Source organism: Lycium barbarum, chromosome 12, assembly GCF_019175385.1.
Source record: "Lycium barbarum isolate Lr01 chromosome 12, ASM1917538v2, whole genome shotgun sequence".
Lineage (NCBI taxonomy): Eukaryota > Viridiplantae > Streptophyta > Magnoliopsida > Solanales > Solanaceae > Lycium > Lycium barbarum.
In genome coordinates, this window is record NC_083348.1 from 62,773,426 (window position 1) to 62,784,368 (window position 10,943).

The 10,943-nt window shown below is 37.4% G+C and overlaps 1 protein-coding gene and 1 pseudogene across 1 annotated transcript; one reads left to right on the plus strand and one right to left on the minus strand.

Annotated features, from left to right (window-relative positions):
- Nucleotides 1–590: 590 nt before the first annotated feature.
- LOC132623626 (patatin-like protein 3) lies at nt 591–3,245 on the plus strand (annotated as a pseudogene).
- A 331-nt stretch (nt 3,246–3,576) lies between these two features.
- LOC132622602 (mitogen-activated protein kinase kinase kinase 5-like) lies at nt 3,577–9,960 on the minus strand. Its single transcript, XM_060337229.1, has 10 exons — nt 8,682–9,960; nt 7,218–7,820; nt 6,984–7,071; nt 6,800–6,862; nt 6,546–6,709; nt 6,388–6,463; nt 5,246–5,305; nt 5,044–5,169; nt 4,286–4,495; nt 3,577–4,199 (listed from the first exon to the last, which is right to left on the minus strand). Exons 1-10 carry the CDS (start codon nt 9,152–9,154, stop codon nt 4,128–4,130), a joined length of 1,935 nt encoding a protein of 644 aa, XP_060193212.1. The 5' UTR covers nt 9,155–9,960; the 3' UTR covers nt 3,577–4,127.
- Between the last annotated feature and the right edge of the window lie 983 nt (nt 9,961–10,943).

The window sequence follows — 10,943 nt, forward strand, 5'->3', positions numbered from 1 at the left end:
CCAGATATATAAGATAAAATACACCTCATAATCACATGTGCATTCCCCACAAAATGAATAACAAAGAAAGAAAGAAAGAATTTTTTTGTCATGTGGAGCCTTGAAGGAGTACATGCAAATTAAATTTTGTAGAGTCAACGAAAAGGCGACGGGAAAAGGGGATCAAATCACATGTCAATTACCTAGAATAAGGAAGAAAAATGAAAAAAATTCCATGGAGTTCCAACACAACTCGAGATCCTAACAAGAGTTGATATTTTCCTTTTAAGTCACTAAAACGTGTGTGACGAAGAGTGGAAATACGGTTATATATAAATGAATTTAAATTATATCCATGGTACTGTAAAATTCTTTTGCATCATTGACAATGCAATTTAACTTATTATAACATATTATCTATGATTATTAATTTACTTGTAAGTTGCTATCCTTTTTTATTCTTATTAAAGAAATCGTTACATGCAATAATTAAATGATGTGATTATGTAAATTTTGTTTACAATGTCATGTGCATGGAAGTTAAACTCCAGTATAAATGTGCCTTCACCTAGACATAGGTGTTGCCAATTGCTAAGCCGTTAATTAGCTATTCTTGATACAGTATGACTAGGACTTTTGCAGCTGCTCTAGCTCTGCTAGTGACCTTCCTAGTCTTGCAACCTCCTATAGCTTTTGCTGCTACAAAAGGGAAGACGGTAACAGTTTTAAGCATCGATGGAGGTGGCATCAGAGGCATTATTCCTGGAACTATTCTTGCTTTCCTCGAATCTAAACTTCAGGTACTCATGATCAACCACTTTATCTAGTACTATATCAGGTACTCATATATATATTGCATGCAATGATATATACTCAAAACCCTTTTGGCTATGCTAGGAACTTGATGGACCCAATGCAAGAGTTGCAGACTACTTTGATGTGGTAGCTGGAACGAGTACAGGTGGACTAGTAACCACAATGCTCACAGCTCCAAACAAGGAGAATCGCCCTTTATATGCCGCAAAAGACATTACCAACTTCTACTTTGAGCACGGCCCTAAAATCTTTAGTGGGAGCAGGTTAGAACTATTGACGTTATTCTAGCTAATGTTTCTTAATTTTCATAAGTTTAATTGCTGAAACACTAACTTCAGGGGTTGTTTGGTTCAGAAAGAAGTTATAACGTGAAACCTATACGAGGATTAGTTATATGGAGATTAGTTATGTTGGGACTATTTTTTATCTAATAGTTGGTTCATTCATTAATATGGGATATATCCAACAACATGCATGTGATCCTTGACAATAATACTGGTATGACTAATACCATCCTCACCTGTGGTATAATTAATAAAGGGCACCCCGGTGCACTAACATCCCACTGAGGTCCGGGGAAGCACTGGACCACAAAGCCTTATCCTTAATTTTTACATAGGTTGAAACATTACCAAACAAGAGATTAATTAATAAATAATATCAAAGCTAATACCAGTATTATTTTCTCTAATATTTCCTATCAAACGACCCCTAACTAAGAGGTGAATTCAATATTCAAAATTGATGGATTCAACTATTTATGGTTCAGATTGAATTAATATTTGTCAAATTTTTTGTCGTTTTCACATATATAAAAGTACGTTTCATGTCATAAACAAGGGGTTAAGTTCAAATAATAAAATATAGATTGCTTTTGTCTCTGTGAACACTTTACTAATGGCAATTTTTATGTGTATCTAATGAAGCAGCAACAACTTGGTGAAGAGGCTCACAAATTTATTTGGGGGGCCAAAGTATGATGGCAAATACCTGAGATCCTTGGTTAGGTCGGAACTAGGCAATCTTACTATGAATCAAACGTTGACTCATACAGTTATCCCAACTTTTGATATCAAGCGCCTTCAACCCATCATTTTCACGACGACTGATGTACGTATAGTCTTCTTCACCTAAATAAATAAAGTTCTTTATGTTTTGGTACTGCTCTATTTTCTGCTAATTAATGTAATGCACATGATGCTGATATCATATTTATGTACACTGAACAGGCAAGAGCAAGTATGACTAAGAATGCACGACTATCGGACGTGTGTCTTGGCACCTCAGCAGCACCCACTTATTTCCCTGCATACTATTTTGAGACATAGAATGCTCAAGGGGAAGTACATACATTTGATCTAGTTGATGGAGGTGTAGCTGCAAATAATCCAGTGAGTAGCCATTTGAAAAAGAGCAGAACATCTATATTTTTTATTTTAATGTAGTAAACTGTTGGGGGTTTGGCCTTGACCTCTACCCGTATAATAACCAAAAAGTGAATACATACAAAAGCGGATATAACGCCCGATTTTCACAGTTCCATGAGGATTAAATTTAACTAATCCTTAACAAGGGATGACATATCAAGGTAGACATGTCAAAACTATGTAACTTTACACCTTGATTGAGATGATTAATTCCTCTCGTACTATACATATAAGTAAGTGTCAAGCCTACAAAAGCTACAAGTAACACCATATACAAAAGATTACTCAAACTTGTTCCTTCTTTGTAAGATCAGCAGAGTGTATATATCAAATTCTTTGTAGGAATTCAGATATTTGAACAACATTTTTTTTTAAATCTACTGGCAGACTCTACTGGCAATTACTCACATTTCAAGAGAAATCATGACGAAAAGACTGCAATATGAGGATATGCAAACCGTAGACTGCAAGAAAATGTTGGTTTTGTCACTTGGCACTGGTACAGGCAAGAACAAAGAGAAGTATAATGCTGCCACGGCTTCAAGATGGGGCGTACTTGGTTGGATGTACAACAATGGTGCCAGTCCATTGCTAGATATTTATAGTGATGCAAGTTCTGATATGGTGGATATACATGTTTCAACCTTGTTTCAGTCCCTTCACAGCCAGAAGAATTACATCAGAATTCAGGTTTGATCATCAACTTGAAGTTATAAGCATTCCTTTTTGACACACATATATACGCTTGTCATGATGACTTAATATATTTGTACAGAACGATAGTATGATCGGAGAGGCAGCATCTACGGATATTTCAACCATAAAAAACATGCAGGCACTAGTACAGATTGGTAAAGATCTACTGAAGGAGCCTGTGTCAAGGGTCAACTTGGAGACGGGCCGCGTTGAAGCAGTTCATGGGGAAGGCACAAATGAAGAAGCTCTTACTCGCTTTGCTAAGTTTCTCTCAGAGGAAAGAAAGCTCCGACGATTAGGGACGGCTCACTAAAATTAGTGACGCTAGGCTAAACTTTAATAAGAGGTCTTAAGTTTATTTTGAGTAAAACTATTTTTAACATTTTTAGATGCAAATTTCTTCGTATTTCCTTATCATTTAATTATCTAGATTGAGAACTTGTTCTTATAGAACACTCTCCCGTGTATTTTGAATAGCTTTTTCCAGTAATTTAAATGGACCTACTTAGATAGTGAGGATTCATATAGCTGACCCCGACTTGCTTGGACAGAGGCGTAGTTTTTGTTATATGTTTGCCAAAGCTTTGCTTTGTTGAATTCATTCAGCTGCTATTACATTACACAATAAGCTATCACGTAGTACTTTAAAGATTGATAGTTAACTCATACAACTTTCAAAGGGTTTCAGTATCATTGATTTTTGTCGTTGCATCTGTATAGTTGTCGTGGAAGCTCAATTTTTTCAATTAATACACAAAAGATAAGATCGAAGCTCTGCAGGGCAATTTCCCTGGACTATAAACCTATCTTCCTCTCAAGTTCTAAACATTGATGAGGGGGGAGTACCCCCTGGCTCCAACTCCCTATGGCTCCAATCTATCTATAGAGCACATTGATAAAGGCCTGTAATGTTTTCACAAAGTCCTGATCTCTTTAGAAAACCACATCAATAAAGATGAGTACACCTATTTAGAACTTCGGAAGATAGTATAGGTAGCTTGCTTCCAAGCCACTGAACCAGATGGGCATGTAATCAGAGTAGTCGGCCCAGAATGCCTCTGTTCTTTAATGGGGGATGAACTGGGGACGACCATGGGAGTTGAACGAGCAAAATAGCGGGGGGCAGGCAGACATTAAAGTGAATTTGCCCATCTGAGTATTCCATCTTTGGATCGCAACTTTTACTTCTTTGCCAGCTCTTTCCAGATGCTATCTTTCTAATGATACATGCACTGAGTCAAGTTTATAACTTAGCTGATCCCTTTGAGAATGCAACTTTTCCTGTCAAAAGTATACTCATGGCATGAAGAAACACAACCAGCAAAAAAGGAAAGGGAGGGGGAGAAGAAGGGACTGAATGTACATACTGTGAGTCTTATGCCGTTAAGTTGCTGGACAAAAGAAGGAACTTCTGGCTGATGTGAAATTCTCACAAATCGATGTTCTAGCAACATGCTAGCTGATGGCCTCTCTGCTGGATTTCTACGGAAACAACAATGCAAGAAATCTTTTCCTTCCGGTGATAATGATTCAGGTATTGGTGGGGTATCTTTTAGAACCTTGAACATTGCTGCAGCCTACAATAGTTAGATTAAATGATAGAATCAACTTCATGTATTTGTACCTGTAAAAGGTTATTATGGCACTGCACGATCTTGCTCTTTGGTGAAACTATACAAACAAAGCTTGCACAAGTAGATTATAAACAAAGACTCATGTGGCCTTAATATTTCTGCTGCCTGACATTCCTCCATTTCTGATGTTATAAAGTTCAAACAGCAATTAATGATTTGATAGATTCAAAGCTTGATTTTGAGTTTCGACCAAAGGCAAATCTAAACATGGTGAAAGATATCTTTAACCCTGTTAGATGGCCAATGACAAAAATAAAGGTACGTTGGGAGAAATCAGATATTTTATTACACTAATGCCTTGGTCTAACGGAATACCAACTGCACAACTAGAGTAACAAATTATGACCCCTTGACACAAGAAAATTTAGCATGATTAGTATTAATTTGCTAAGTTCTTGGAGCCCTGTGAATCTAAGAGAAGCATGCTATGAAATTGATCTCTGTCAGGAAAGAGCACGTACGAGCTAAAAATGCAGAAATAAAGTCCTTACTGCTTCATATTCACTCCATGGTGGTTTGCCATTCAGCATCTCAATTATAGTACAACCCAAACTCCATATATCAATAGCTAAGGCAAGATCGCTACTATTATCCCTCTGCATAACCGATTGCAAGAGCTGCAGGAAACAGAAAATATAAGCTGTGGGAAGTGAGAGAAAATAATTAGAAACATGTGCTGTTGAGGGTAAGTACCTCAGGGGCCATCCAATAAGGACTTCCTTTTAAAGAGAGATTAGCTGAGTGCCCGTTTAGCTGCATAACAAGACGTAAGGTTCAACGAAAAATATAACAACAGCCAGTCTGTCATTCCAGGATCTTTTAATAACATCTGAGAGTGACGACATTAAAATTTTGTTGCAACTATTGTTCTTGTCTTTCTCAAGCTAACTGTTCTTGTTTGACATAGTAATTCTCGATATAGTAGCCCCTCCCCCCCCCCCCCAACAAAAAAAAAATTAAATCATCTAAAGACATTCACAGCTGTTATTGCAAAAAAAAAAAAAAAAAAAAAAAAAAAAAAGAGGAATGTTTAAACTCTAATATTTCTCCAAAATACCCTTAAGTTTACTAAAATACCCTTAACTCTTAATTAGAAATTAGTTTATATATATTAATTAAACTCAGGTAAAGAATAAAATAGAAACTTTAAAAAATAAGTAAGTAATGAGTGAGGGTGGTGGAGGGGTGAGTGGTGTGAGGTGGGTGATTGTGGGATGAGGGTGAGGGTAGTGGCTGGTAGGGTAGGGGTGGGGTTGGGTGGTGGTGTGAAATGGGTGGTGGAGGGGTGGTGGTTGTGGGATGAGGGTGGGGGTAGTGGGTGGTAAGGTAGAGGTGAGTGGTTGTGGGGGTGGGGTTTGGTGGTGGTGAGGGGTAGTGGGTGGTTGTGGGATAAGGGTAGGGGTGGTAGGGCGGGGGGTGGGGTGGTGGTGAGTGGTAGGTTGGGGTGAATGGTGGAGGGTGGGGTACAACGAGAAAATGAAATACGTAATCACGAAAATACCACCAAAGGTTACAAAAATTGGGATTTTTCATGGTTATGTAACCATGGGATGAACCACGGGTTTACAACATCATACCATATAATTTTAAAAACAATGAAAACAAATATGATTTCGTACAAAACCATACATTAATGAACCACGGGAAATCACCATCCAAACAGGGGGTAAAGAGGAAGCATCTAAAAGCCCATATTAACAGTCCACTGTGAAGAGATTTACCATGTAAAGCACAAAGATCTATGGATCAATCATTACATTCTACTAAATAGAACAACATTCTTTACTAAAAAAAAACTGCAAATAGAAAAATGATTTGAGATTCGAGTAACTTACATGCTTAGCCATCCCAAAATCTGCAAGCTTGACAACCCCATAAGCATCAACAAGCAAATTAGCCCCTTTAATGTCCCTATACAAGAAAATATTTCAAAATTTGTTCTTCATAAGGTTCTATATCTTATTTCTCTCATAGTTGAATATCTGATTGTTACCTGTGAATGGTCTTTTTACTATGCAAGTAAGCTAACCCGCAAAGAATATGGCGTGTGAAATTCCTCACGATGGATTCTGTAATTGCTCCACAATGGTCTTGGATAAATTTATTGATTGACCCAGGATGAACATACTCCAGATAAATGTAAAACCTGTCATCAACCTGCAATATCAACGAAGAAAACACTTTCATGAAAGAGTACGTGCAAGGATGAGTCAAGTTTGTAAGTTGTTGTGAATAACAATTTCTTACTATTTCACTTCCATAATACTGGACAATGTTTGGGTGTTTGAGATGGCTGAGAACATTGATTTCCTACACCAACATAAAGAATAAAGATTACAAAAATTTGAAACCATTTCAAGCTTGTAAACTTATGGGGAAAAGATAATGTGTTCATTGAAATGACATTCAGCTTCAATGAAGGAAATCTGACCTGTTCTAGTTGCCTTATAGACTCAGCAGATTTTGGATCATCTGGTAATAATTCAACTTCTTTCAGCGCACATAAAGCTCCTGTTTCCCTGGTTAAGAAGAATTCATGAAGCTACATTAGAAAATTACGAAGGACTTAAGTTATATACACTGATACTATAAAGAAATTTTATTCAGTCAGCATTTATAACATCACAGAGATATGCAATGACATCCATCAAGAACATTTATATACCTGTTTGATGCTACGTAAACACTTCCAAATGTCCCACGACCAATAAGCTTTCCTTTTTTCCACTGGCTTTTAACAGGTGTTATATCTGTTTTAGGGGCAGGTGGTGAAACGGGAGGGGTAGCTAGAGGAGGAAGGGGTAAAGGATGAACATTGGCTTGAGCACAAGTACTCTCGCGACGCGCCATTGGACTCTGATGATCATTTGGTAGTGGCTGATGTAAAGGTGAAGCAGGTCCACTTGGACTCTTGGATCTTCGCTGAGGACTTAATCTTGGACTGTGAAGAGGAGAACTATCAACACTACTAAAAGCATGGTTATAAGAGAAACCTAAACCATGATGGGCATCCGAATTAGGAGGCATCTCCGGGGCCGACCAAACTTGAAAAACACTCGGAGGTGTCACGAAAAGAGGGCTCATTGTATGATCATGGCCACTTTTTAAATGGCTATGTGCAGGACTTGCATAAGGACTCGTCGGAGCACTTGTCCAGAAATCAGGAGGGATTCTGTCGGGGACAAGCAGCATCCGAGGTGGCATCTTCCTGGACAACGGAGTTGCAGAGTGCTCTGTTCTCTTTCGAGCATCTTGGCTTAATAGTCTGCTGAAATATAAAACAAAGAACAGTTTTGTTAGGTCTATATAATCTACAACTGATAAAACTGACTAAATGAGTTCCAGTTGCAAGCTATGCCTAGAGAAAAAGTAAACGTGTATATAAAAATTTGGCTGCAAACTTCGAAATTGAAAAGAAAGGAAAGGAAAAACACAAGGAAGTATGACTTCAATTCACGTCCTAGTAAAGTAACCCTTGCCCAACTTTTCCTTTTCCTTCTCTTTCACACGGGTAAATACCCATAAATAAACTAGACTATCTCCTCCAAAAGTGATTAATTTTGCAAATTTTCAACCCCAAACTGAAAAAGAAGATCACATGACAGAAGAAAAACAGAGTAAAAATATTTCGTTCGATCAAACTACCAGGATTCCAAATTAGACAAAGTCAGTTAAGCATAAAAGTACTCTATATTTAGAGAATTGTTCAAAATATCATGAGTCAACCAACTACACCCCTAAAATATTTGGTTGTAAAACGCCCAATTCATTCACGAGAAAAGTTTTTTAGACACCTAATAGTCACAAGACAGCTTAGAAGGAACTAGGAAGCATTTCTGGATTCACACAAACGTCATTAAAAATTGAGGCGATGAGAAAAGGATCCATTTGAGCAAAATAAGAAACAATAGTGCAATATTAACTCCGTGGTATGAGCTCGTTCGCATTGTCGGTCCCAATCCCAGATAAAGGAGGAGTGTCGAGGGTTAATCGGAAACAACCTCTCCACCCCATAAAGGTAAGGGTAAGGCTACGTACATATTACCCTCTCCAGATCTCACTTGTGGGATTACACTGGGATTGTTGTTATAAGAAACAATAGTGCAATATTATAGAAAATTTCACATACCCCTCTCGCGTTGTTCCGCTGTTAATATTATGTGCATCGCCATTGAAAGCATCCGTCCTTTCTCTATCTTTTTCCCTTTCCGTTTCCTCTCCACCTTTATGATGCAAAACTCCATGTCTAGGCGAAGGAAGTGGTACACTTGGGGCCTGAACCAAATTAGGATGTTGACGTAGTATGACATCCAAGTCCGGCAAAGGGAGAGGCTGCGGTGGTGGGCGACCCTCCACCGGAGAACTCTCATACGAACATTGAGAACGCCAGTCATCTACGACGTCGTTGTGGTGGTGTTGCCCGGGCTTCTTCTTCTTACGTGATATTTGACGGATACGACTACGCGTGCCGAAGAGTGCTGATTTCAGCACGCCACGGCCGCTCCCACGCGTGACGATCACGCTATCATCGGAATGAACCTTCCTGTTGGAGGATGATGATGATCGTGCGGAAGATGAGAATGCGCTCTGCCACCAATGCATTTTGCATGCAGTTGACGTGACAGAGCCACAAATTCTGATAAGTAGGTTAAAAGAATTACCCTGAATCACCTTGATGTTAAGGTGATTCAAGAATATGTATATATGAAGAAATAAAAAAGTATCTATTTACATGGTAAAATTTTGCGATAAAGGAAATTCATTGAACATTCCACCTTGCTCGGTTGCTCCACCCTGATTGCATGTGATGGTTGAGATTACATAATGCGTTGCATGCATGCAGGAAATGATCAATTAAAACTTGAAGGTGAAGATGTTTTAAGAGGAATACCAAGAATGGTATCGATGAGCAACGTCGTAATTTCAAACTAATGTGATAAATCCTGATAGTTTATGAAGAGGATAGAAACTCCAAAATAAATAAGCTTTTTTTGAATACCTCAATCAGAAATAAGTTGGATCAGCTATATAAATTTTCAAATCGGGTACTAAATGAATAGGAATATTTTTAAAGAAAAACAGCCGGATCGAGGAGAAGGAAGAGAGCACAATAATGGAGTTATTGTCCTCCTTGAGTTACCGGAAAATTGTAGAAAGAAGGAGGCATCGATATTTATCTTTATTGTCCTCCTGAACAGGATTAAGGAAGAAGGTGGATAAGATAACCTGCAGGGTAATTACAACAATGTAATTGTACCCGAAAGGGAGGGCAGGAGTGCAGGACAACTATATTTATCCTACGGCCAAAATAACCATACCATTTTTTTTTTATTTTCTTCTTCTAGAGCATTTCTTTTCTTCTTCTTTTTCTGGCTAAAGTCAGATGCATTAGACTACATATTTACATATGTCTTTCTCATGGTTCGAAAATGCTATTTCCCGTTTATTTGGTACAGTTGACTACCTGTACATGCAATTTATAGACCAACGCAGTATTGGACCCACCCCCTTAAACTGATTCCTTTAATTTTATCCTACTAGCTCTATTTCCTTTCTCTTTCATTTCTTTAGTGTATTTTTAGGAACATATTATTCTCTTCGTTACAAACTTGAATTAAGAAGTTCTTATGGGAAAGAAGAAACGTATATGAGATAGATCTAAAAGATGCTATATCCAAACTGCATTGATATATGAGATGTTGACACCTAATTTTTTACCTCCGATAAGTTTACTTAATTATTCAGAGTTCCTGAACAGCAGACGGAGCAAAATATGCATTACAGAAGTTAAACACAATTTTACAAAAAATTGTCCCAGTGACATTTTGCCATTACATTTGGCAAAACACCGACAGGAGTACAACCGTATCTTATTTCACATTTTTTTGCGTATTTCTAAGGAATTCAAGAATATTCGTTTATTTTCTCAAAGAAGTAAAACAATTACGAGTCATCTATTTTAAGCATCTACAATCAGTCACCAAATATTTTACTCCGTCAAAGTCGAGGAACTTGAATTGATTAAGTAAAACGATAAGTGCATTTTATTTTAGCAAGTAACCGTTTAAGTTAGAGTTCGTTTAATTTTCGAAGCTCAATTTTAGTTGTAATTAAAATAATTTGATTATGCTAAAACGAAAAGCTTTATTTTTTAAATTATAGTATTTGAAAATTAGCCTGGAATATGGTGTATATACAATATATATATACGAATGTATACATCTACGGTATACAAGACATATATATATATATATATATATATATATATATATATATATATATATATATATATATATACGAAAATACATTAAAACACAAGCTCCCTTTTTTTTTTTAAATCCGCCTGGTCCAGCCCAATAAGGCCGACCCGGCCCAACCCCTCACTAATATA

Excerpts from the sequence above, each read along its gene's own strand:
- LOC132622602 (XM_060337229.1), bottom strand. The coding sequence starts at position 9,154 with ATGCATTGGTGGCAGAGCGCATTCTCATCTTCCGCACGATCATCATCA. Across the intron at positions 6,863-6,983 it reads CTATAAGGCAACTAGAACAG|GAAATCAATGTTCTCAGCCA; the intron begins GTCAGATTTCCT and ends ATGTTGGTGTAG. Across the intron at positions 5,170-5,245 it reads CTTATTGGATGGCCCCTGAG|CTCTTGCAATCGGTTATGCA; the intron begins GTACTTACCCTC and ends TGTTTCCTGCAG.